General features: G+C 39.8%; 1 protein-coding gene and 1 pseudogene across 1 annotated transcript in view; one reads left to right on the forward strand and one right to left on the reverse strand.

Moving 5' to 3' along the window:
* The window catches only part of LOC127410370 (ubiquitin carboxyl-terminal hydrolase 24-like), a 169,728-nt gene extending 154,773 nt beyond the window's left edge, over window positions 1-14,955 (forward strand). Inside the window, exons 57-68 of the mRNA XM_051645590.1 lie at window positions 3,503-3,713; window positions 3,927-4,016; window positions 4,137-4,239; window positions 6,807-6,928; window positions 7,017-7,130; window positions 8,078-8,143; window positions 8,229-8,295; window positions 9,388-9,466; window positions 10,183-10,258; window positions 10,703-10,789; window positions 10,900-11,010; window positions 11,719-14,955. Coding sequence (XP_051501550.1) covers window positions 3,503-3,713; window positions 3,927-4,016; window positions 4,137-4,239; window positions 6,807-6,928; window positions 7,017-7,130; window positions 8,078-8,143; window positions 8,229-8,295; window positions 9,388-9,466; window positions 10,183-10,258; window positions 10,703-10,789; window positions 10,900-11,010; window positions 11,719-11,781 — 1,189 coding nt within the window. The 3' untranslated portion in view covers window positions 11,782-14,955. The remainder of the gene's footprint in view (window positions 1-3,502; window positions 3,714-3,926; window positions 4,017-4,136; window positions 4,240-6,806; window positions 6,929-7,016; window positions 7,131-8,077; window positions 8,144-8,228; window positions 8,296-9,387; window positions 9,467-10,182; window positions 10,259-10,702; window positions 10,790-10,899; window positions 11,011-11,718) is intronic.
* A 4,228-nt stretch (window positions 14,956-19,183) lies between these two features.
* LOC127410482 (proprotein convertase subtilisin/kexin type 9-like) lies at window positions 19,184-27,098 on the reverse strand (annotated as a pseudogene).
* Between the last annotated feature and the right edge of the window lie 588 nt (window positions 27,099-27,686).

A 27,686-nucleotide genomic window follows, 5' to 3' on the forward strand; every position in this document is an offset into this window, starting at 1 on the left:
CCTCTCACATATAAACATACATTCCAAGTCTTCTGAAGTGAGATGATCACTTTAAATAATGATAGATTTTGTATTTTTGGTTGAACTATTCCTTTAACATTAAGTTGTATCAACAATATTTAGGTTAGAGAAGCCGTTTCATTATTGCCCACGGCAGGCAAAGGCGCAAAGGAAAATCAATTTACAATATTGTAGCGTTTTTAATAGTTGAATATTTAAATTAGGGCTGGGAGATTTAATATGTTAATTTCTACAATTAATAGTTGACTGTTTAACGCATTAAAAAGAATTAAAGCAATTATTGCAGTATCCGTGTTTGTTTGTTTGTTTGTTTTTTGGGTTTTTTTACTTCCTAAAACTTCACTAATGTTTTTCCCAACTTCCTGTGACTAAAATTGGCACATATACATTTCCAGGAGGTACACGCTCGACTTGATTGCACATCCTAGCACAGAAACTGATTTTGTGGAGCAGTGCATGGTTATTCATGACACGCATGTCCCGGGCATAATAAACACTGGAGCGGATTTACTGTACTGAGAATGGAGACTTCACCCGTAAGTGGTGAGACAGGTGTGGGAGAGATACGAGCAAGCTGCCGTATTAGCCCAAAAACGCATTGTCACTGTCATCAATTGAGAGAGTGTGCAGCAACTGAACGGCAGCCAGAGAAAATAATAGTTAAAGTGTTCAGTTTGATTTATATCTGTATGTTTAGTTTCTAATAATGCTCAGTATAAATTGAATTTGCCCATTTGATCATATTATTAAAAGGTCCATTGGAAAATGGAAGAATATTTATTCAACTTTTAATTACAGCATGTCCACTGATTTTATGGCATGTATACCTGTATCAAAGATTTATACCTGTAGAAATGTGTCAGATTAACTCTATTCGCAAAGGACTTTTTTTTTTTACATGTACATATTTAAATAATTATAATAAATGATGACAAACCATTTTCTTGCAAGTCCTCTAAGACAAAGTATAAAGTAAATATATTTATGATTATATTTTAATGTTGGTTTTAATGTACCATTTATCATGATTAATCGTAATTGATCACAAAAAACTGGCCGATTAATTAATTTATTGATTCATAGCCCTAATTTAAAGCTTTCGATTATTTGTGCACATCCCTATTTTGCCTAACATATTATTTTCTGTTCTACTGAATAAAGAAAGTCATACATGTTTATAACAAATGCCTTGTTTATCCTCGACGCTGCTGCTTGTTTGCGAGGTCGCGTCCCTCATTTTGTGCAGTCGTGCACACTTCAATTTTTGTAACTCATGCAGACCAGTACATGCGGCGCCGCATTAAAAAATTAACGACTTCGAGGCAACATTGGCTATATTGTTAAACAGATACAATGCAAAAAAAAACAAACCAAAAAAAAAACAATAAAAGTTATAATAGTAATAAAATAAATAAAAAGAGGGCTTTCAAAAGACAAAGATCATTAATCTGTTAAGTTAGAAAAATTAAACATTTTAACAAATCTTTATGCTTTATTATTTTTACATAACTTTAATAACATGATAACATTGCAGTTCTTTCAGAAAAAAAATGACCATTTCATCTTATGGATAAAGAATCTTCCATAAGTAGAAATATAAGTTTGTTGCTCTTTATTACAAAGGTTCTTAAGACTTTTACAATGCCAAAAAAAAACAATAATAATAATAATTGGGGGGGGAAACTAACACGTTAATGAAAATTAATTCATTTTGCCTTTTTCATGAAACATGAGCAGAACAAATTTGTGTGTAAATGCATGCTTATGTAAATTATCCCATTTAAATGAATGCCATAATTTACACAATAATTGTTTTACTAACGATTTACACACAAATTTGCTCTTCTCGTGTTTCATGAATAGGGCAAATTTACTCAATATTCATTAACGTGTGTTAGTTTTTTGTCTCAGTCACTACACTGCATATTTTAGTTTGCATATCTGTAAGAGTATTACAACATTAAAACCACCTGACTAATATTGTCTAGGTCCCCCTCGTGCCGCCAAAACAGTGCCAACCCGCATCTCAGAATAACATTCTGAGATGATATTCTTCTCACCACAATTGTACAGAGCGGTTATCCGAGTTACCGTAGACTGTCAGTTCGAACCAGTCTGGCCATTCTCTGTTGACCTCTCTCATCAACAAGGCATTTCCATCCACAGAACTGCCGCTTACTGGATGTTTTTTGTTTTTGGCACCATTCTGAGTAAATTCTAGAGACTGTTATGTGTGAAAATCCCAGGTGATCAGCAGTAACAGAAATACTCAAACCAGCCCACCTGGCACCAACATTCATCCATGCGATTATCTAATCAGCCAATCGTGTGGCAGAAGTGCAGTGTATAAAACCATGTAGATATGGGTCAGGAGCTTCAGTCAATGTTCACATCAACCATCAGAATGTGGAAAAATGTGATCTCGGTGATTTGGAGCGTGGCATGATTGTTGGTGCCAGATGGGCTGGTTTGAGTATTTCTGTAATTGCTGATCTCCTGGGATTTTCACACACAACAGTCTCTAGAATTTACTCTGAATGGTGCCAAAAACAAAAAACATCCAGTGAGCGGCAGTTCTGCGGATGGAAATGCCTTGTTCATGAGAGAGGTCAACAGAGAATGGCCAGACTGGTTCGAACTGATAAAGTCTATGGTAACTCAGATAACCGCTCTGTACATTTGTGGTGAGAAGAATAGTATCTCAGAATGCAGGTTGGCACTGTTTTGGTGGCAAGAGGGGACCTACTCAATATTAGGCAGGTGGTTTTAATGTTGTGGCTGATTGGTGTAAATGGGTGCAAGCATTTCAATGCATATTTTATAAGCATAAAATATAGTAGTGGTGCATTCTACACCTTGAATGTTGCAGAGACTGTAGCATTGCTCTTTATTTTAAAATTGTTTTGTATAGTTTGTGTAAATAAAATGTAATACTATAGCATATCTATATGCTTGTATACATTTTTAGGAGTATAAGGTCAATAAATATACTATTAGCATTTTTAAGGCATGATACAAGTATTTGTCCGGTGCCTTAATAACAAATATAAACAAAACCAGGTTTAAGTTTGAGGCTTTTATTGCAAAGATTCTTGTAAAGGTTTTTATGTCGTTGTGATCTGACATTGTTCCAGCAAACTACTACTACTCACTACTACTTTCTGCTGATTCAGATGATATTTTCTCTGGGCTTTCCCCTGTCGTTTCACAGAATAGTACAAAGGCAGATGCGTCAAGTATAAACGGCTCTAGAATTTGGGGAGGTGTGTGCGCAGTCTGCATGTTACCCCCTTAACGGGATAGCTGGCTGCGGTGCCAGGCGAAAGCATAAACAAGGCTTAAATTATGAAAAAGAAATGTCGTTTTGGGCGAGCTATCCCGTTAAGAGGGTAACATGCAAGAGTTACAGTATAATAGACGAATGTGTTGTAAAAGGTGTTCAGGTCTTTAAATCTCTCTCGATCTCTTTCTCTCTCTGTAGGATCTGTCTGTTAGAATGCAGTGTGCGGGAGGTACGTGTCGTGGTGGCCACCATCCTGGAGAAGACCCTGGAGAGCGCTCTGTACTTCCAGGATGCTGGGCTGGACTGTCTTTTGGACATGCTGCTGTCCCTGTTGGATAAAGACGTACCGGACAACTGCAAGAACTGCTCTCAGTATTTCAGCCTCTTCAGTAACTTAGTAGCTCAGAGGGTGAGAAAGATCAAGCTGGCCTTAATGGGCACCAGCCAGTTTATTTTCTTTGCTTTCTGTCAGAATATTTAGGGAGTGACCATTATGTATTTTTTATTACACCTTTATTACACCCTTTATTACACCATGCAGAGTTAAAGACTGCTAATTTCTTTAAGCAAAGAGAAACATGTTTTCAACGGACACATTTAAATGCATGTTTTCACTTTTCAGGGCTATGGGCCGTGTCAACTGCTGCTCAAACATTCAGCCTATCGTCGCATGCTTGTCTTCCTGCTGGGACCCAATAGACAAAACAACCAGGTACTACAGACAGCCTTTGTTCTGAATGTTTCCCTCGTTTTATGAAGGTTTCTATTGTTATCCCACATTTTCTTAATCAGTCTGTTATTCACTGTCCTACACATGCTCTCTGTGTTTCAGCACCGGCGCTGGAGTTCAGCACAGGCTCGGGAGTTCCTGCATCTCCACAACACTCTGGCCCTGATAGTGCTGCACACAGACCTCACTTCTCAGATGACAGAGAGTAAGAACACACTAAGATGTAGGCTACACTACCAGTCAAATTTTTAGATGCACCTACTCATTCTTTATTATTATTTTCCCCAGTTTGGGATAATATTAAGGTCATTAAAACTAGAATTAAAACAAATGGACGGATGAGAATGATGTTGTTGTGACAATTTTTTTTTTTTTTTTAAACAAGTCTCAACTATTTTATATATTTGAGCTTCTTCAAAGTAACCTTGTCTAGATTGGAGGGTTTTTTAAAATGTTGATGCCAAGGACCCCCAAATTTGATGATCCCCATACGAGGGACCCCATGTGTGAGAAAAGTAGGAAACATGATATTATAAAGACTTCTTGTTTGCAAGATTAAATAATTTGCTTCTATATTGTCATTAACCAAAATAAATTATTAAAATATTATCTAGAAAATATTTACTAAAAGGGATAGTTCACCCAAAAATTAAAATTCTCTCATCATTTTCTCACCCTCATGCCATCTCAGATGTGTATGACTTTCTTTCTTCTGCAGAACACAAACAAAGATTTTTTTAGAAGAATATTTCAGCTCCGCAAGGCCATACAATGCAAGTGAATGGTGACCAGAAATTTGATGTTCCAAAAAGCACATAAAGGCAGCATAAAAGTAATCCATACGACTCCAGTGGTTAAATCCATGTAGTGATATGATAGGTATGGGTGAGAAACAGATCAATATATAAGTTCTTTTTTAATATAAAGTCTCCTCCCTGGCAAGTAGGTGGCGGTATGCACAAAGAATGTGAATCGCCAAAAATAAAAGAACAATGTGAACATGGAGATTTATTGTTAAAAAAAAAAGACTTAAAGCTACACTATGTAACTTTTTTCCCTCTAGCGGTTGAAGCATAAATCTGCAAGTTACTTGCTGAGGAAAAGTTTACAGTTGTGATTAGGCACTGCTTTTCTGGCTGATGAATCTCATGATGGTTTGAGGACTCGGAGATGACTTGCAGAGCGGAGTCATGACGAGCTACGTATTGTCATGTTGATAATATGTTATTCACTTAAAAATGTATAACCAAAATATTACTTATTTTGATGAAGGTAAACAACACTCCATTATATTTTAATTTGATTATTAAATCGTTTTATCCACTACACAGTACACATTTACATTTGTAATTTGTATTGTTCTACACATAATTTTAAGAGGTGAAACTCTGAAATGAGTCCAGTTGAAGACACACTATATTTATATTATAATCTACAACCTCAGTGGACAATGCAAGTGAACCGTCATACTACAATAGTAGTCTATGCACTGCAAACAGTAAAAGACTGTAATATAAAAATGCAAAACGAGGATTTAATAATGATGAAATATTTTATTGAACATGAAAAAATATGCAGAAATATGCAGTATAACAATTATAATTATAACAAATAAATTGCTTATTTGGAAGTAAAGTTACAACAGAGAGATGGTTACACGCTAAACAAATTAATAAAGATTACTCTGCTATGAAATCGGTACATTATAGACAACTTGAGATGAGCATAAATTCATGGGGAACCACCTTGTACATATAGTGGCTTTTTAGATCTGTTTAAACATCTGCAAAAAGGATCAAATGGCAAGTGTCCATACACTGATTTATTGCTCAAAAATATAGTTTATTGGCTTACACTTGCATGCAACCTCAGGCAAAGATGACGGCAGACACAATTTGGGAATCTCGAAACTGTAGCAATGTTATAAAATACTCAGAAGTCATAAATATTAGTAAACATGTAATAGTAACTTCATTGAAAAAAACGAGACTTATAAGCACGTTGCGATCAGTACACATGTGTAATGTTTGATTCATTAATGCATGACAAACAATATAAGCTTTCACAACCCTACCACAAACATCCAAGCAGTATAGAAGGTAAACAACTTCGCCAAACAGTAAATTAGGAGAGTGACTTCACTCCGCTGCTGTCTTGACTCCTGAAACCACGACTGGACTGATTGAACAGCTGGCGCACTGGCTTCCCGCTTCTCAACACAGCCGGACCTTCTTTCTCAGCTTACGGATATGATGTAAATACGCGAGGACGAATGACGTATGCCTGCGATTAATTCCCTTAAAATAACAATCATTATTGTAGGCTTACTGTAGTGAATATATAATATAGACGTTAAACTGATGTCCTTTTTCATGGTTTTGAACATGGATTTATGTATTCACTCAATAATTAACTTTTGTTAATTGTAACCAAAAAAATCTTACATGGTGCAGCTTTAAATATTGAATTGTTTCTCACCCACACCCATCATATCTCTTCCGAAGACATGGACTAAACCACTGGAGTCATATGGATTACTTTTATGCTGCCTTCATGTGAATTTTGGACATTCAAAGAGCTGGCCACCATTCACTTGCATTGTATGGACCTACAGAGCTGAGATTTTTCAAAAGAAATGTGTTTCACAAAAAAAAAAAAAAAAAAAAAAAATCACTCGGGTGTGTTCAAACTTTTGACTGGTTTTGAATGGTTCTCTAATTGTGAATGATTAGGTAATGGTGATGTTCTAATGCTGTTCTATTGTGTGTTCAGCTCCAGGAGTGTTCAAGCAGAGTTCCTTGGGTTTGGTGGCTCCATCTTCTCCACTTCTGCCTCTACATCCAGACATCAACACACTGCTCTTCAAACCTGATGGCCAGGCATATCTCATGGAGGTAATATTCTCTCTCCCTCTCTCCAACCATTCCATTGCCCACCATCTGGCTTTGTTATTCACTGTTGACTGAGGCACATGTGTTTCAGGTGATGTTTGCCATGCGTGAGCTGTCTGGCCCATTGTCATTTCTCATCGAGATGATCACATACTGCTCATTCTGTAACGAGCCTTTCTCACTGGGAGTTCTGCATTTACTCAAGGTTGGTACCCTAAAAAATACTCACAACTTCCTCTCATGTAAATGCTAGACAGGGTTATTATAGTTTTAAAATGTCGCTGGTTTTTAGATTTATTATTCATTTTGTATTTATTTAGCTTCAGTTTAGTTTTAGTTCATTTGAATTATTCTTAAATAGTTTATATTTAGTTTGTATCTTTGGAAAGTGACCAGTGTTGTTTGTATATAGTTTCAGTATTAGTTGTAGTTTTCATCCCTTAGAACAGCAGTGTTCCATCTGCTTATGACAACACACACAACGCTTTATCAGAAAATTCAGCAAGTGGCAGCGATGTCATTTAAACGTCCACATCTTGTCAAAATAGGTGATTTTTTTTTTTTTAACAATATAAAACAATGAAAGTCTAAAGTCATGCCTGGGAGATTAAATCATCCAACACAACAAATTTTTCACTTTAAGTTTAATGTCATTTTTCATTCGTATTTTAGGGGGCATTTATGGTTTGTCATGTTTTCGCTCTTTTGCAAACTTCCATATTTAACTTATAGACTATCCATCCTTCGGATGAGACGTTAAACTGATGTCCTGACTCTCTGTGGTCATTAAAAATCAGAGGACACCTCTTGAAAAGAGTAGGTAACCCCGGTGTCCTGGCCAAATTCCCCCCCCCCCCCATTGGTTCTTATAGGTCATGGCCTCCTAATAATCCCCTTTCATGAATTGGCTCTATCACTCCACTCTCTCCTCTCCACCAGTAGCTGGTGTGTGGTGAACGTACTGGCACACTATGGCTGCCATTGCATCATCCAGGTGGATGCTGCACACTGGTGGTGGTTGAGAAGAGTCCCCTGTTCACTGTGTAAAGCGCTTTGAGTGTAGAGTCAGAAAAGCACTATATAAAAGTTTTTTTCACTGCTTGTTTTCATCTTCATAATAGTTTTTGTTAACGATAATTACTTTGATTCTAGAATCACCTTGAGACGGCTCCACCTCATGAACTGAAGAATGTCTTCCAGTTGCTCCTAGAGATCCTGGTGAGGGATTGATGTGTGCCATTTTAAATACCATTCTTTAATCACAGTTTAATGGTGTAATAATGGTCTTCCTTTAACCTCTCAGATGGTAGAGGACCCTCTGCAATCCCAGAGACTCAAATATGCATTTGAATCTGATAAAGGCCTTTTGGGTAAGAACAACACCATGTGTATCTGTATTGCTTAAAGGGATAGTTCACCCAAAAATGAAAATTCTCTCATCATTTACTCACCCTCATGCCATCCCAAAAGTTTTATGACTTTCTTCTGTTGAACACAAAGATATTTAGAAAAATATCTAAGCTCTGTAGGTCCATACAATGCAAGTGTATGGTGGCCAGAACTTTGAAAGTCCAAACAACACATAAAGGCATCATAAAAGTAATCCATATGACTCCAGTGGTTTAATCCATGTCTTCAAAAGTGATATGATAGGTGTGGGTAAGAAACAGATCAATATTAACAGGGATGTGATTCTTCCGGTTTAATCCGGAATTCCGTATTTCCGACCTAAAAATGTGACCCGTGTGAATTGTGTATTTGTATAATTCATTGGGGATTCATATGTTATCGCCAATATCCTGTCCAGTGCGTTCTCTGTCAGCATTTTTCTTACAAACAAGTGTCATTCAACCTTCCCTCAGAACAACTTTACTCACTCAAACTTCACAACTGCTTCTGCATCACGCACACACTTTTTTTGCGAACGCGCGAGACGGGGGCTTCTGCTGTCCCCCACTTTGCTCACTACATTTTCCCTGATTTAAGTCCTTTTTTACTATGAATCTTTACTTTCACATTCTTCTTTTTGTGTTTTTAGCAATTCACATTCTTTGTGCAAATCGCCACCTACTGGGCAGGGAGATTTTATATTATAAAAAAAAAAGACTTCAAAATGTATCTGTTTCTTACCCACACCTATCATATCACTTCTGAAGACATGGATTTAACCACTGGAATCGTGTGGATTACTTTTATGCTGCCTTTATGTGCTTTTTAGACCTTCAAAGTTCTGGCCACCATTCACTTCCATTTTATGGACCTACAGAGCTGAGATATTTTTAGAAAAATCTTTATTTGTGTTCTGCGAAAAAAGAAAGTCATACACATCTGTGATGGCAGGAGGGTGAGTAAATGTTAAGAAAATTTTCATTTTCGGGTGAACTATATCTTTAAAACTCCACAAAATAGGCAGTATTGGTTGATTAAGTTGATTTGTGCTAACGTGTGATTCTCATTAACAGCTTTGATGCATCAGAGCAACAATGTAGACAGCAGTCGCTGCTACCAGTGTGTTAAGTTCCTGGTCACACTGGCTCAGAAGTAAGTCTAGAATATTGTTGCAAAACTAGGTATGCACTGATACCAAAATGTTGGCCGATACGATAATAATTGGCTGATAATTGCTTCATGTTATGACCGATAACTGATATAATGGCAACTTTATAAAATCTATATGCTTTGCCTGTTTTTAACTAGCAAAAATACTCTCCACTCAACATGAAAGCACATGCTTCCTTTGAAATTGTGCTTCACAAAAGAATTCACTGTTTGATTTGGAAGTACAATTAGCTTGTCATTGCAAAACAAACCCAGACAGGGTGATCAAGATCCCAACAGGAAGGCACTTATTGCATGTCAAATAAATGGACATGAAATATTGCTTTGAGTTCAGTTTATTTTAACCAGTGAGAAGCAAGAGACTGTTGGAGTGATATGAGAGACAAGAAACTAACACATCTATGTGGGAAATCGGTTGCCTAGGACAGCGGTTTATTATAGTATTTAGTGGCCAGTAAACAAAAATATTTCACTACAGAATGCCATAATTGACCAATCACAGTTGAGTATTCTAGATACAGTATATTAATTTTATCTGCTTTAAATATCGACCTAATCAGATCGATTCAAAAAACTATGTAAAATATACATTTTCCACCAATATATTGTGCTTCCCTTGATAAAATGTGATGAATGAACTGACTTTGTTTTTTGCAGTGTATGTGGGAGATTAAGTGTTGTGTCTGTGTTTCTGTTAGGTGTTCTCCAGCTAAAGATTATTTCAAAGAGCTCTCAGGACATTGGAGCTGGGCAGTACAGTGGCTGCAGAAAAAGGCAAGAGGCTACACAAACAAACACACACACACACACTCATTTACTAATTTGTAGGGCTGTTGATTTAACGTGTTAATTCAGTGTGATTAATTATATAAAAAGTAACGCAGTAAAAAAAAATTACACAATTGATCGTGTCCCCGGACTGTAATAAGGAATATTCCTACCATCAGAGCAATTCAAGCTTGAAGTACTACCTGTTTTCAGCAGAGGGCAGTGAGCGAAACTCCAGCTGTATAGGGAACATGCAGCTGCAGAGAACAAACCATGCACACTCAGGCTTGATTCACTCTAGCAAATATTTATATATGTGATTTAATTCCATTAATTAATCATAATATCGTAATTAATTCAATAAAAAATGTAATCGACTGTCAGCCCTACGAATTCCTTCACTGAAGTAGCAGCTGGTATTATTTTATTCCCTCCATCTCCTCTTTTCAGATGTCTGAGCACTACTGGACGCCTCAGAGTAACGTTTCAAACGAGACGTCCACGGCTAAAACCTTCCAACGTACCATCTCAGCACAGGTACAGGACTGCACTGTCAGTTAAACTTACTTTTCATTAAAGAGGTGAATTACTGCTTGTGTAATGCTGCATGAAGTTCAGTGAATGATGTTTTGTGTGTGTTTGTTTAGGACACTCTGGCCTACGCCACAGCTTTACTTAATGAGAAGGAACAATCCGGCAGCAGTAATGGTTCAGACGGCAGCCCAGCCAATGAGAACTCAGACAGAAGCCTCAGACAGGTACTTTATCTCCTCTTGTAGTCCATGTCTGTGAGCTTTGAGGTCAACTGTATGCTAGTAGTGTGCTAAAATGATATATGCATTTTATAGTTACAATCTTTTTCTTTTGGGAAATGGACCAAAACAATTCATGACTCATCTTGCACTCATGAGCATATCCATATTTTTGTCTAATAAAATGCTTATAGAATGCGAATGCCCCTTCCCCTAAAACCACCTGACACAGAATAGCAATATCAAATAGCAAATGATGGTGCTCTGATATTGCGATATACATTTACAGTAGGAAATAAGGTGGCAACAGCGATATGGTAAAACATTCCAAAGTTTAATAAAGAATGACATTTATTAAAGGGATAGTTCACCCAAAAATTAAAATTGCACTTTTATATTTCATGTTTCATCCCAGTTATTACACGCCAAATAAATAAATGAATGTACATGAAATATTGATTTGAGTTAAAATAATTTTATTATCTTACTAATATGAGGGAACAGAAGCACATCACATAAGTAGGAAAGATTACTTATATCCGGATGACCAGTCTAATATCATTTTGAGCCCGAATGTCTGACCGTTATTCAGAAATATTTGTCAGCTTAATGCTGCAATTGACCAGTCAGAATCATGTATTCCATAGAGCTGTGTAATAATTTCCTATATATCATATATTGATTTTACTGATTCATTGTTCCTCTCTTTCTCAGGGATCAGAATCACCAATGATGCTGGGAGATTCCCGGAGTGACTTAGAAGATGTGGACCCCTAACTCTCCTCATTGTTTTTACACAAAAAACAAAAACAAAAAAGGTTTCCCTCCAACAGAAAGATGTTGTGGACCTAAACAGACAATCAGAAAACTGCATTTGATCTTGGGACTGTAATTGGAGTGCCTGCAACAACTAACAGACACCAATCTTCAGGTCGCCTCGTCAGAGATGCAAACATCTAGTTTTTTTTTTGCCGGTGGTCACTGGTTAAAGCCTGGCTGTATGAAAAGAGTTCAGGTCTTGCAAGTCATTCAGATATTACATCTGACGAGTTCTGTCAGGCAAATGGAACAATATACAAATGGAGGGTTTTGTTTCCTTGAATTTTTTTACATAAAACTACAAGATACAATGGTGCCAGAAGGGGTGTTTTAAACTAAATCTGTTAGCGTATATTTGCCAATGTAATTAAGTAGATACTGTTCATGAGAAATGTAAAGATGTGTTCCATAAATGTAATTTCAAATGTAAAATAATATTTTTTAAAAATCCTTTACTGATTTCCTTTTTTCTTTTTTTTTTTTTTTCTTTTTTTTTTTTTGGAACAGTTTGAGGGGTGCCTCAAATCTATTCAAAGAGGAACTTGCCAAGTCTTTGAGAGTCAAATAATCACGCCCTTTTCCCCCCTTTCTTTCTTGCTGGTATTTTTTTAATGCACTTTATATTTGAATTCAGTTTGTGACAATGTCCTGATATGGAGACAATTGGACAGTCATGTCTGTCGCTGCTCTCTGTCCATCTTTCACCTTGATTTCTTCACTGCTGAAGATCAAACAGCATGTAGGGAAACTAGGCTAGGTGTCCAAGACAACACAAGTGTATACACGAGTGGTAGGCAAGAAATATGTCATTGGGTGGCAGATATATTGCATCAATAAAGATGCGTCCTAAGACACATTATGCAAGCACTGTCTAGGCCAACACACAAACATGGTGAAATCAGAGATGTATGGCACTGTAAAACACCTTTTCTTCTTTAAGGAAAGATGATGCGTGCTACAATCAGCAATTGCCTGTATTATTGAGAAACTGTCTCTCACTATTTCTGTCTGTTCTGATGTTGTCATGTGCTGATTTCATATGATTTGGCCGAAACAGATGTCTGTGCAGACCGTAGTTGGCCTGCATTTGGAGGGGTGCAGTTTAAAAGCAAGGGACTCTGTACCGGCCGTGGTTACACTTTTCAGGGGTTAATTTTGCCAAATGTAGCTTTTTTGATTTGTGTGCTTGCATCTTTCTGTTTGATCTGACTTACAACTTGTGCACAATGCAAATTGGAAGACAGTTCTGCTGGGGGAAAAAACAGCTTAAACCAGCTTAAGCTGGTTTACTGGTCTGTTTGCTGGTCTTAGACTAGTTTGGGGCACTGGTCAGGCTTGGATACCAGCTGGCCAACCTGTTAAACCAGCTTTGCCAGGCTGGAAGACCAGCTAAACCAGCTCAAAACCAGCTTACCCAGGCTGGGAGTACAGCTAAAGACCAGCTTGGTCAGGCTGGGAGACCAGCTGAAAACCAGCTTTGCCAGACTGGAAGACCAGCTTATACCAACTAAAACAAGTAAACCAGCTTAGGCTGGTGTGAGGTGTGTGTTTTTTCAGCAGGGACAATGAGGATTGGGCAGAAAAGGGGGTGAAGGGTGAGAGGAGTGAGAGTTAAGAGATTGTTGATTGATGGGTATTTCTCACAAAAGCAGTAATGTGCCTTTACTCCACTCCTCCCCTCTACTGCTTGTGTCCTCACCTTCAGTCAAACCAGTGGACAGTGTGCTACAGAAATGCCTGAACTCACTCATTTTGAAAACAACGCACATGCATACTCGCACGTTGGAATGCAGAGGTGGCTCGACTGCACTCACTTCAGAGTGCCATATGAGGAAGAAAACTCATCTAGCGTCTCAAGGTCCCTGTTTAAGCCGTGCATGTAATTTCTCTTTCACTGAGTTGGCAGGGTGATTCAGCTAATGTGTGCTGCTTATTTTTGGTTTTAGAATAGACTAGAACACTTAGTGACATTACTTAAATGTTTACAGCGAAAGGACCTCAAAACCACCACACACAAAAATGTGCTGATTTGCGGAACCATTTGTGCTGCTTTTTATCTCACATTCATCTGGTTATTTGCGCTTCACTTTCATGAAGCATTCATGTTGCTGCTTTTCTCGTTGTGCTTCTTTGCATGTCTGTCCGTGTATGTGTGAGAGACTCTTGCTGGGAAAAAAAACAACAACAGCTTAAACCAGGCTAAGATAGTTTGGTGTTCTTTTCTGGTCTCCAGGCTGGTCTTAGAGGGGTTTTGGGCACTTGTCAGCTGGTTAGGCTGGTAAACCAGCTGAAGACCACATTGGCCAGACTGGGAGACCTGCTGAAAACAATCTTGGCAAGGTTGGGAAATTAGCTGAATACTTCATTGACCTGGCTGGGAGACAATCTAGACCAGCTGAAGACCATCTTGGTCCATTGGAAGACAAGCTGAAGACCATCTTGGTTAGGCTGGGAGACCAGCTGAAAACTATATTTGGCCAGGCTAGAACACAAGCTGAAGACCACCTTGGCCAGGCTAGAACACAAGCTGAAGACCAGCTTGGCCAGGCTAGAACACAAGCTGAAGACCAGCTTGGCCAGCCTAGAACACAAGCTGAAGACCTCCTTGGCCAGGCTGGAAGACAAGCTGAAGACTAGCTTTGCCAGGCTAGAAGACAAGCTGAAGACCACCTTGACCAGGCTAGAAGACAAGCTGAAAACCACCTTGCCAGGCTAGAAGACAAGCTGAAGACCACCTTGGCCAGGCTGGGAGACAAGCTGAAGACCACCTTGGCCAGGCTGGGAGACAAGCTGATGACCACCTTGGCCAGGCTGAGAGACAAGCTGATGACCACCTTGGCCAGGCTGAGAGACCAGCTTAAACCAGCTTAGGCCATGTCTTTACCTTTTTTAACATTTTCTACACCTGTAGATGCTGTACCAACTACTCTGTAGATCTGTGATCAGGCTTGCGTTTTAAGCTGGGTGTCAGGACAGGGTTAAGAATTTGTGAAATTCTCATTCATTTCTGCTGTGAGTGTGTATGATGTGTAAAGGAATCTGTAAGTGCATGTTAAAACCACATTTTAAATTGTACATCAGAGTTTGACAATGAAAACATTTGATATAAAAAGATAAGACTGGAATGCGCAACCTTTCATATATTGTGTGTTTTTGTCTGTCGAGTTACTGTCTGACCACAAGTAGATTTTTTTCAAAATTATTTCTCAAGGAACGTTGTTTGTATAAAACAGGAAATGTTAAATAATATATATAAATTTACAAAAATAATTGTACCATATTCTAAACAGTGCATGCATAATAGTTGGCAATGCATAAATGGTTTAAAAATTAGAGGCTGATCTAAATGCACAGTGAATGTAGTCACTGCTTAAAAAAAAAAAAAAAGACAGTTTAATTATCAGTTTTTTCTGTTACATATTGTACAAAATTAAGTTCTGCCTGGCCTATAATAACATGCACATAGGATCATATTAATGTATTCACATAGTTTATGACCACTAGCATATATTGCAAAGCCATTAAAGTATACATATTTATATACTTGTACATTAAAAGGTATCAAGTCAAATTAAAATGTAATGTTGGAGGGAGAATGTGACATTTTCACAGATTTACTTTGAAATCAAACAATAATTGGTGCCCCTAATTTTTGTTTATGAAAACATACTGTAAAGAACTTCACAGCAGAAGGGACGGAGGACACAGTGAAGCGGGTTTTCCAGGCTCAGGTAAGACTTTCAGGTAAGAATCGGCCACTTCAGTGCTTTACAACTTCACAAACTCATCAGCTTCACAGGCACGTAGTCACTTAAACACATTAGCTTTTACAGGCACATAGTTACTTAAACACATCAGCTTTAATAGACAGGTGTTAAACATAATCTAGCTCAGGTACAAGCGCCCTTACCGCTTTCTCTCTGGACAGACGCTTGACCACGCCCCCGCTGCCACATATCCCCACCGCCCGACTCAGGCCGGGGAGACATCCGGCCTGTCTACCACTCCCCCCCATTTCTGGAAAGGAAGTTGGCGACAGCCATCTGTGCTCCCGGTCTGTGGACCACCTTGAACTTAAACTGCTGAAGAGCCAGATACCAACAGGTGACCCACGCATTGGTATCTTTCATGTGGTGGAGCCATTAGAGTGGGGCGTGATCCGAGCAGAGGGTGAAGGCCCGCCCCAACAGGTAGTACCGGAGAGTGAGGACCGCCCACTTGATGGCGAGACACTCCTTTTCTATGGTGCTCTACTTAGTCTCCCTCAGCGAGAGCTTGCGGCTAATGTACAGCACCGAGCACTCCTCCCCCAACACAACCTGCAAGAGTACGGCCCCCAGCCCTCTGTCTGATGCGTCCGTCTGCAAGACAAAAGGGAGAGATAAATCGTGTCAATGTAAAAGCGCCCCCCCCCCCCCCCTGCGTGAATGCCTGTTGACACTGCTCCGTCCACTGGACCGGGTCTGGAGCTCCCTTTTCAGTGAGATCAGTCAGCAGGCTGGTGACATCCAAATAATTAGGCACAAATCTCCTATAATAGCCAGCCAGCCCCAGGAACTGTCTCACCCCCTTTTTGGTCTTGGGGCTCATGCAGGTCGCAATTGCAGCAGTCTTGTCAATTTGGGGACGCACCTGCCTGTGGCCCAAGTGGAACCCCAGATACCGTACCTCCACCCGCCCAATCGCGCACTTCTTGGTGTTTGCTGCGAGTCCCACTCGTCTCAGCGATCTCAGAACCGCCCTCAGATGCTGCATGTGCCAGATGCAGCGGCGTAAATCGAATGCAGTCTGAGGATTCAGTCCATGAGACGCTGAAACGTAGCCGGGGCTCCAAACAAACCGAACGGAAGTGTCACAAATTGGTGTAATCCAAACGGTGTGGAGAAGGCTGTTTTTTCACGGGAAATTGGTGTCAAGGGGATCTGCCAATAACCCTTTGTCAAATCCAGTGTTGAATAAAATCGAGCAGTGCCCAACTGATCAAGCAACTCATCTACGCGAGGCATTGGGTATGCGTCAAATTTAGACACCGTGTTGACTTTTCTATAATCCACACAGAACCGTACAGACCCGTCACTCTTAGAAACTAGAACAGCCGGGTTGGACCAATCGTTGTGGGATTCCTCTATTACCCCCATATCGAGCATTGCATCCAATTCTTCCCGGACAATTTTCTTTTTGTGCTCAGGCAGTTGGTAGGGACGGCTATGTACCACCACCCCCGGCTCGGTCTCGATATGGTGCTGGATGAGGTTCATACGACCCGGTAGAGGGGAAAACACATCTGCAAACTCCTTTTGCAACTTGGAAACTTCTGCAAGTTGATACGGTGAGAGGTGGTCTCCGCACGTGATCGGGGTGAAGTGATTGTGTTTTGTATTCACCTCCGGACTGAGCTCTGCCCTCTTAAGAACTACTGTAGCCATCGTCACAGGAACCGCCTCCCTCCACAATTTCAGGAGGTTGAGGTGATATATTTGATGTGTGCCCCCTCTATTGGTTTTCTTTACCTCATAATCGAGATCCCCACTCGTTGTGTGACCTCAAAGGGCCCTGCCACTTGGCGAGTAATTTGGAGCTCGATGTGGGGAGTAATACGAGTACCTTATCTCCCGGTGCAAATTCCTGCAGCCGCATTCCCCTGTCATACAGTTGGCTCTGTTATTCTTGAGCTTGGAACAAATTCTCCTGTTAGTTGCCCCAGAGTGTGGAGTTTTGCTCTGAGATCAAGAACATATTGAATTTCATTCTTACTGTTTTAAGGTCCCTCCTACCAAGCTTTGCATATGACGTCAAGCACACCGTGCAGGCGCCACCCATACAGCAGCTCGAATGGGGAAAACCCAGTGGAGGCTTGCGGGACCTCTCACACTGTGAATAACAGGGGATCGAGCCATTTGTCCCAATTTTTAGCATCCTCGTGCACGAACTTACGAATCATGTTTTTAAGGGTTTTATTCAATCGTTCCACCAGGCCATCTGTTTGTGGATGGTAAACGCTGGTGCGGATCGATTTAGTGCCCAATAATTCATAAAGCTCGCGTAGTTTCCATGATATAAAGGTTGTGCCCTGATCGGTGAGGATTTCTTTTGGAATCCCCACCCGGGAGATTATCTTGAAGAGTGCCTCCGCAACACTACGTGCTGAGATGTTGCGCAGGGGCACTGCTTCCGGATATCGCGTCGCATAATCCAACAGGACTAATACAAAGCAATGTCCACGTGCTGACCGCTGTAATGGCCCGACGAGGTCCGTTCCAATTCTCTCGAAGGGGACCTCGATCAATGGAAGGGGGCGCAATGGCATTTTTGGGGTGGCCGGCAGATTCAGCAGCTGACATTCACGGCAAGCCGCACACCACCTGTGGACATCGCCGCCAATGCCCGGCCAATAAAAATGGGCTATTAGACGGTTCAGTGTTTTTCTTTCCCATAGATGACCCGCCATGGGATTATAATGAGCCGCCTGGAACACCATTTCCCGACAGCTCCACGGTATTAAGAGCTGGGTTGCATCTTCCTTTGTTTGAGCGTCCTGCATCACTCTATATAACCGCTCGTTTATAATTGCGAAATAGGGATATGAAAGTGTGACATTTGGCCAGAGATGCTGACCATCAATCTCTCTCACTTGGTCGAAGGCGTGCTTGAAGGCTTCCGGGTCGGCTTCCGCCCCCATCTTCAGAAGCGTGGGTGGGGGCAGGGGGCTATGGTTGTCCGGGGTCGCGGCTGGGGCTCTCTCCTGGCTGAGGAGGCTCCGAATTGCATGCCGGTCCTCTGCTTGAGCTCGTAGGATCTCAAATAACCAGCGGTCTTGGTCTTGATGAAGCTCAAGCAGGGATTGTTGGTGCGTCTGGTGTAGGCCGGCGAGGGACTTGAGGATCTCGGCCAACTGCGAGGACTCCATGGGGCGTACTTCAGGTTCCCGGGTTTCGGCACCAGTGCAAAGAACTTCACAGCAGAAGGGAAGGAGGACACATGGAAGTGGGTTTTCCAGGCTCAGGTAAGACTTTTATTCAGCCACTTCAGTGCTTTACAACTTCACAAACTCATCAGTTTCACAGGCACGTAGTCACCTAAACACATGAGCTTTTACAGGCACGTAGTTACTTAAACACATCAGCTTCACAAATACAACAGAATGAACGCAACAGCTTCAGGAGCACCATGGCCTTCCTTGTGCCAGACTCACTTTCTCTCTGCTGGTGGCGTGGCTGCTTATACACCGCTCTCCCCATGCTTACTGGAATTAGAGACAGGTGTTAAACATAATCTAGCTCAGGTGCAAGCGCCCTTACCGCTTTCTCTCTCTCCGGACAGACGCTTGACCACGCCCCCGCTGACACACATACAAATCCTCTTAAATATCAGGGTGGTCTTCAATGGTCATGCTGTTGATTGGCTGCTGCTTGGAGGGGCGGTGCCTGCTGCAGGTGGCGATGACCACAGCTCCTCTATCTCCTTCAGATGTATGAACTACACAGGTATTTCCAAAAGCATATGCACCGTGAGTGACAGAATCATGTGTGAGAGCCTGACAGCCTGTTAGTGTCCATGAATCCTCACACGTAACCACCTGTAAGAGAACCAAGCCATACTGTATGATGTAGGTTTTTACATTTCACTGTTCATGTACTTTAAAATCATGGTGATAAAAATGCACAGTGTTACAAAAGATTAAATGGTCTGTGACTTGCTCTAAAAACCTTATATTTATCTTAGAATTAAATTGTGACCATTGAGAACCATTGTTTCTAAACAAAATTTCTATTCACAAACTTTAATTTAGCTCTGTCAGTCAATAACATTTTTTAATTGCATAATTTTTTGTAGTTAATCACAATTAATCACAGATTTTGAAAGAGCTGAAATTTGACTAAATATAATTTTTTTCCTGTCAAAATGCATTTATTGGCCTCTTAGGGAAGAAAACAAAACAATATGTAACAATATAATACTTTATTACCATTTTCTACATAAAGCCTTTCACAGTAGATAGAAATACACTAAAATAGCACCAGTTTAAGTAACATTAAACGTTTCCCAAAGTTTAAGTGGCAGTTTGACTAATTGAAAGAACCAGGCCCCACATAGTTTGCATATTCATCGCAACAGGCATTAAATATTAAATCTCTTAAACTCTCATTCTCCACAACATTAATCAGTCAGCAGATTGTTACAGCAATCGTGAAGCCGCATTCATGAGAGCGTCAAGTGCCGCTTTGAGTTCCACATTAAAAGCCCTGGTTGACAAAAACGTCTCATTCTGTGTTTTGGTGATAATTAAGACTTGACGTGTTTCTGTGGTAATTAAAATGTGCCTTACTTAGGCTGAAAAATACTTGATTTCTACCACAAGTTCCATCTAGGCTTGTTTTGTACAACACATAGCGTAAAGAGCTCCTTTCCCCATCACTTTATCACTGACACTGAATCATTGCTGTGTGTGTTTGTGGTGTGTGCATCAGTGTAATGACTCCAGGCTGACACATCGCAAAGTTTCCACCCTTCAAATCAGTGTTTATGTTGGTAAATGCGCTAACTGCGATTAAGAAAAAGTAATGCGTTAAACTTTTTTAATTAATCGCATGCGTTAACGTTAATTTTGACAACTCTAATAAAGTGATATCTAGCTAATGGCATTACTAACCATTGATGGCCTCAAAAACATGCAATGTGTTAAGCCAAAATGTTTATTTATTTACTAATTGACCCTAAAATAAATCTAACTTATGTAACAGTAAAAAAAAAATTGATAGGAGTTAAAGCACAGTCTGCAAAAGAATGCAGCTAATCATGTGTAGTTTAAGCCTATAAATAGTAAAATGTGTTTATTGTGTTCCAAATGGTTTTGTGATACAATATCATTGAGTGAATGGAAACTTAATGTCCTGCTCGCTAAAACCCGTTGGGTCGTATTCTTTCAGCCGGCACTCCAGAGTGGGGGCGTGGCAACAGGAGGCATATGACATCACACCCCTTCTAATTTTTGTTTCAACAAACAGCTTCAACAGCAAAAAACATAATTTGATATTCTGTACTTTCAGAATTTGGACATCCACCTGCTGGTGAATCTCCAAACTGCAAATGCAGGAACTGAATTTGGACTTTGCGCTGAGTTAAGAGGTGTTATTGAAACGTCTTGGCGCAACAGCCAAATTCTTTGGAAACTAGCAAATTGCGCTTTGCACCACTTTATTTACATACAATACACCCACAGTTTGTGTGCCTACACCTACAGTAGCGCAAACACTCCCACCCATGCCCAGTTGCGCTTTGCGCTGGCACGAAAATTGCACTTAGAATTAGCATTCTCACGAAAATCGGATAAGACATTGGGCACGGTCATAGCGCGTTGCTCACTCATGGAAATAGAGCCCAGAAAGTCACAGATGCTGGCGAAAGACCTTAACTTTATTAATTGAATTAATTAATTTCCACCTGAATTTGCAAACACTGCTGTAAGGCATTGCTGCAGTGTGAAGGCATCTGTCACTTGTGAGCTGGTGGTCTGTGCTAGGACATTCTGCATCCATTCCCCTCTGAGGACTCTCCACATCTGGCACTTAGCCTTATGGCCTGTGCAGCATCGAGCTACAGCATACACACCTTGCCCTCCATTCCTATTGACTGCAACACACTCTTTCTGTCCTTTTCAATCCTGTTAGAGAAAATGACTAAAATTTGTCCTTTTCTGATATACTCTGGTGAGCAAAAACTTGATTTACATGAGTTTGAAAAGTGAAACTGTTTTGTATATTTTGTGCATATCTCTGTAAATACTCCATTCTCTCTTTATCAATGATACTCACCTCTATTCTCTCTCCAGCTCACTCTCTGTTAAATGAGAAACTAGAACAGCTCTGCATCTCTTCATCGAGGTGACAGCATGCACCAGCTGTGGAAAAACTTGAAGCCCCTGACCTCTCAGACCAAACAGAGCGACAGAGAAGCTCCTCCCCATGACAAAAAACACACATCATCAACCTCATGCAAAATACACACAGTTATAAAATGGTTCCATTCTCCCAATCTGATTGGACGAACAGCATTCCAAGAGTGCTGATATACAGTCCAACAGCTCTGAATGCTTCACTATTAGTATCATTCCGCTTTTCCATGTTTGTGGCTTTTCAAGTAGTAGTGAGGATTTTGATTTATCATTCATTCACTGATTCGTTCAGTGACCAATTCTGGACATTGCATGTTTACTCCAGTAGGTGGTGACAATTGTGTGTCTTTTATGGTAGTACTGAGTCATTCAATCATTGACTTAACTGATTTGTTAAAAAAAATAATGGAAGTGAACGAGAATGATTCATTCATTTAAAAGATTTGTTCAAAAACACTGATTTGTTTACAAACGAAGTACCTGCTTTGGCTTCTTTTAGAACTATTTTCGCTTGTGGAGAATAAATGCATGAACTGGCTTATTTTTGTCTGAAATGTAAGTTATTGAATATTATTTACTTGTTTGTTGAACTGTAGTGTGTACGCAATAACACACTTGCAGTTGTGCTGTTTTTTCGTATATATTACCTGAGGTTCTCTACGGCCAACTCAGAGCCATGTTAATATATGGAACAACAGCACTCTTGCTTGACCAGCTACACTAAAATATTATTTAGTATGACTACATCAACCTGACTACATTAGGTAACACACCAACAACAGTAATTTTCAATGGTGAGTTTAAATAAAAACTACTGTCACTATGGGTTTAACTTCAGGGATTTCTTGCAACTGTCAGCAGATCAAGTAAAAAAATAGCACTTTAAATTAACAGCTGCATGTAACCACATTATACAGTTTAAGAATTAATTCACACCAAACGTGTTTTTGCGTTCCTCTGTGAGGTTTTCATTGTAAACATGCACTGGACAGATGTTTTTGCCACTGCACTGCTTTTTTTCAGTGTCTCACGCAGGAGCGCCGCATGACATGAGGAATCAAATTTTCCTTGATCTTTTGACATATAAGAGGTCATTGTACTATAAAACATACTGTAAGTTTCAGAACTCAAAACTTCTTCCTCATTGTAAAAAGAGCATTTGTTGAAACCAAGCTGCCAAAATGACTCATTCTCTACTTCATTCACATTGTGATGTCACACTGTGGAAGAAATTTGCATCTGACTGCCTCCACAACAATACATCAGCGCCTACTTTTTCCTTCAACCCACACATGACTTTTTCCTGTACTGACGGATCCCCAAGTGTGAGTTCTTTTATGCACGCTGTAATAAAAAAAAAATAAAAAAATTATTACCTTACACTTCACAACAGATGCACTGGAGGACTGATTATATATCAAACATATAATGTGATTTTTAGACGTTTATAATGTTTGATTATAATCGATAAGATGTCATCACGTACGTGACTGCCGGCTATGCGTGCCGCCATATTGTTTACATTGCAATGCAGCATGGGATACTGAGTTCATCAAGCATAGAAGGTTCTAAAAACCTAGCCCTTCCACTTGTTGCACCGGACGTGGCCAGAATGAGTGATGGATGGAATGGGAGAAGGCTCAAGTGGACTAACTTGTTTTTGCATTCTTTGTTTGACATCAGAAAAAATGGCCACATCGCTGCATCAAAACAGTGTGCTCTGATGGTAACGGCTTTAAACTTTTATTTAGTGATTGTCTGAATGTTTGTAACATAAAAAATAAAGTTATTGTGATGCTATTGTGAAAGACTATCTGAGCAGCTGGTTCATTATGACAACCGCTTCAGTCGCTCTCTGCTGGTTTACAGCAGCACGAATGCAGATCGTACCGGTTTGATCCTACACCTCTGAGCCCAGAATTAGTGTAATCACACCATGTACTGTCAAGTCTTAAAGGAGAAGCAGCACCAAAAAAAAAAGAGTGATTCTAACAGAGGGTCAGAATGAGGGTGGAAAATGATCATGTTTTACAAATAAATGGGTGTTTTTGTGCAAAAAAACATTATTAATATTATAAGTGAACCTTAAGGAACATATTCAAATAATAAAAAAAGGCATGTCATACCCCTTTAAATGTCGTGTTATGTTTAAGTGCCTAAGCTGGTTTAGCTATTAAATATACAGTTAATGAATAAATCTTAACTCTTATTCTTCAGTGATCTATTGTTAATGTTAATGTATTGAAATCTGCTAATTACAGTATAAAAATGATCATTCAACAGACTGTAATATAAATCTAAATAATTACTGTTATTTTCTGCAAGTCACAATATTCAGACATTGAACCCCTGAACTGACCACCATATTGGATGAAGTGAGATGGTGGTTCTGGGGCAGAGATTCTGGATTAATGGCCTGTTTCAGTGAATGATAGAGAAGTTGTTGCACCTCAGTAGAGCTGAAGTTTGGACTAAGATTCAGGAGCACGGCAGCTATACCTGAATACACAAACCATGACCAGATTGAGTTATAAGACAACAGACAGCTGTTAATAATGGACTGATAAAATATACTCTCATCCAAATGAAAATATGTTTCTGATACTGACCCTGTGTATCATGCACTTGACATCATAGCTACACATGCTTTTAGTTAAAGTGCACAAGGAGAGAAAAAAAATAGCTAACCAGTGACGTGCTGCTGCCTGTGATGTTCTGCTCTTGGTGGTGAAACAGGTGGGGCAATCACTGGATGCACTGATGATGTCATCACCAGGTGCCAACACATCCACACAACAGACAATATTAGTCCCTGTCGTCCCTGTGCTAAGTGGCTGATCAGCAAAATTAACTGCCCCTACCGTTATCACCTGCAGAAGGGCATCATAGTGGAGACCGGAAATAGGATGGGAAAAAGTGGAAAAATCGAACCCGGGTTGTCCCCTGATTTGTCATTATACCTGCCAAAGCTCCCGATATGGTGCCCTTGTCTTGGCAGTTCAGAACCCGAATGTAGTTTACACTGGCACCTCGAGCCATACCCGAGTCCCACCCACTCACCACGCCTGTTTTGTGCGTGCCATGAAGGCTCGTGGGTAGAAGACTGGTGGAAGTGATGGACATATGATACTTATTAATGTAAGTAAAAATTACTTCTGATTGTGTCTTCTAATTCTCTGATTTACCTTCCTGTGAACTCTGACTCCCACCTGTGCACCATCATCTACATACACACAAGCATGCTGGATCAGATGAGATACCACAGAGGGGAGAATGGGGAACAATGGAGCTTATGGCCCCTTGTGTAAAGTTTCAATACTTTAGTTCCATAAAGACTCCACATTTACACACTGGCTAGAAAAAGCATTGTCTCTTTTGGATGTCAATAGAGTTATGTTAATGTGCTTAATGGGAGGAATGGTGATTAAGAGCTCACTGAAAGGTGAGTATTTTCCAGTTTCGTGTTTGTTTGGAATGATGCGCTCCAAGTTCCAAGGGATGCTCTGGGCAAAGATAGAGGAATCCTCTTCAATGTATTCACCATGGGGCAGCGTTACTGCCTGCCCAAAGCACAGACAAAGGAATCAAAGGGACAGACACTGTATGCAGTGGCAAGAAAAATTATGTGAACCCTTTTGAATTAGCTGGTTTTCTGCATTAATTGGTCATAAAATGCGATTTCATCTTCATCAAAGTCACAAGTATAGACAAACACAATGTGCTTAAGCTAACAACACACAAACAATTATAATCTTTCATGTCTTTATCGAACACATCCCATTAAACATTCACAGTGCTGTGGAAAAATTAAGTGAACCCCTAGATTAAAGATGTCAACAAAAGCAAATTAAAGTTAGGAGTTGGCAAACCTGGCATCCAATTAATGAAATGAGATTGGAGGTGTGGGTTAAAGCTACTTTGACTTACAAAAAGCACTCAAACATTTTGCATTTGATATTCACAAAAAGCATCTGCTGACGTGGACCATGCCTTGCAACAAAGAGATTTCAGAAGACCTATGAACAAGAATTTGTGCTTTGCATAAAGCTCGAAAGGATTATAAAGTTATCTCGAAGAGCTTAGATATTCATCTGTCCACAGTTAGAGAATTTGTCTAGAAATGGAGATGATTTAGTACTGTTGTCACTTTCCCTTAGAAGTGGCCGTCCAGCCAAGATGACTCAAAGGGCACACCGCAGAATGCTCAATGAGGTAAAAAAAGAACCCTAAAGTGACAGCTTAAGACTTGAAGGAATCATTGGAACTGGTTAAGATCTCTGTTCATGAGTCTACTACACAGAAAACATTAAACAGGCATGATGTCCATGGCAGGACACCACAAAGGAAGCTGCTGCTTTCCAACAAAAACATTGCTGCGTGCCTGAAGTTTGCCAAAGACACCTTGACACTCCACAGCGCCACCGGGAAAATGTTTTGTGGACTAATGAAACTAAGGTTCAATTGTTTGGGAAGAACTTGCAGAACTACATATAGCGTAGTAAGGGCACCTCGTACCAACATGAAAACATAATCCCAACGGTGAAGCATGGTAGAGGGAGCATCATGGTTTGGGGCTGCTTCGGGGCCTGGACCACTTGCCATCATCGAGGGAAAAATTAATTCCCAAGTTTATCAAGATATTCTACAGGATAATGTCAAGGTGACTGTGCACCAGCTGAAGTTCAGAAGAAGTTGGGTGATGCAGCAAGAAAATGACCCTAAACATCTAAATTAATCCACAACAGAATGGCTTCCAAAAATGTGGAATGACCTCAAGAGAGCCATTCATACCAGACATCCTAAGAGTGTGGCTGAGCTGAAGCAGTTCTGTAAGGAAGAATGGTCCAAAACTCCTTCTGAACTTTGTGCAGATCTAATCCGCAGCTACAGGAAATGCTTGGTTGAGATTATTGCTGCCAAAGAAGGATCGACCAGTTATTAAATCCAAGGTTTCACTTTCTTTTTCCACAGCACTGTGAATGTTTAATGGGATATGTTCAGTAAAGACAAGAAAGGCTATAATTGTTTGTGTGATGTTAGCTTAAGCACATTGTGCTTTGTCTATACTTGTGACTTTGATGAAGATGAGATCACACATTATGACCAGTTAATGCAGAAAACCAGCTAATTCCAAAGGGAGTTATTTTGAAATTTACTTACCATGTGAAGAACATCACTGCTCATTTTCACCAAAAACACGTGGAAGGCTCAGAATCTGAATTATTTTGATCAGGTATCCCCGTTTTGCGGCTTTTGCGTGAAGTAGTGACGACAAAAATGTCAAACAAATCAAAACCTTCTTATATTTAGCTTTTTCAAAGAAGCCACCAACTACCCAAGATATCAATCTGGGATGCCTTTTAACCCCTGAAGACAGTTGCATGGCATCAATTTTTAGAACACCTTTCAAAAATTTTTACAAATATATTTGGGTCACGCTCAGAGACTCTCATGATATAACACTGCTGACAAAACACAAAATTTAAGCACTAAAAATACAGTTTTCAGTTATTATTCATGTTTGACATTATAACTTTTAGACAGTAAGTATGGAAAGTCATCATATTAACTTTGGTGTTGCTCTCCAACATGTGACAACATGTTTTTGTGTTGATAGTGCAAAGCAATCCAAAGACATAGCATTTGGACCAAGGTGGAAATAGGAGACTTTCATTTATCAAAGTGTCCTAAAACTTCTCCAAGCAGGTTTTATTGAACATTAAAACAGAATAACTGAAACCTATGTATGCAAAAATCTAAAAAAAAATATATAAATACTTAAACGTCTATCAACTAAGTACCTAATAATGAAATTCAGTTCTCATGGGCAGCTTATTCCATCACTACATAAAATGTGCATTGAGCGCCTTCTTGTGCTCATTCTATGTGCGCTCTGGCTCTGTTTACCCTACGTGGGATAGTGATTCCTTCCAAATATGGAATCTAACACTTTCTAGATAACCAATGAGGA

The sequence above is a fragment of the Myxocyprinus asiaticus genome, chromosome 19, assembly GCF_019703515.2.
Source record: "Myxocyprinus asiaticus isolate MX2 ecotype Aquarium Trade chromosome 19, UBuf_Myxa_2, whole genome shotgun sequence".
In the NCBI taxonomy this organism is placed as follows: Eukaryota; Metazoa; Chordata; class Actinopteri; order Cypriniformes; family Catostomidae; genus Myxocyprinus; species Myxocyprinus asiaticus.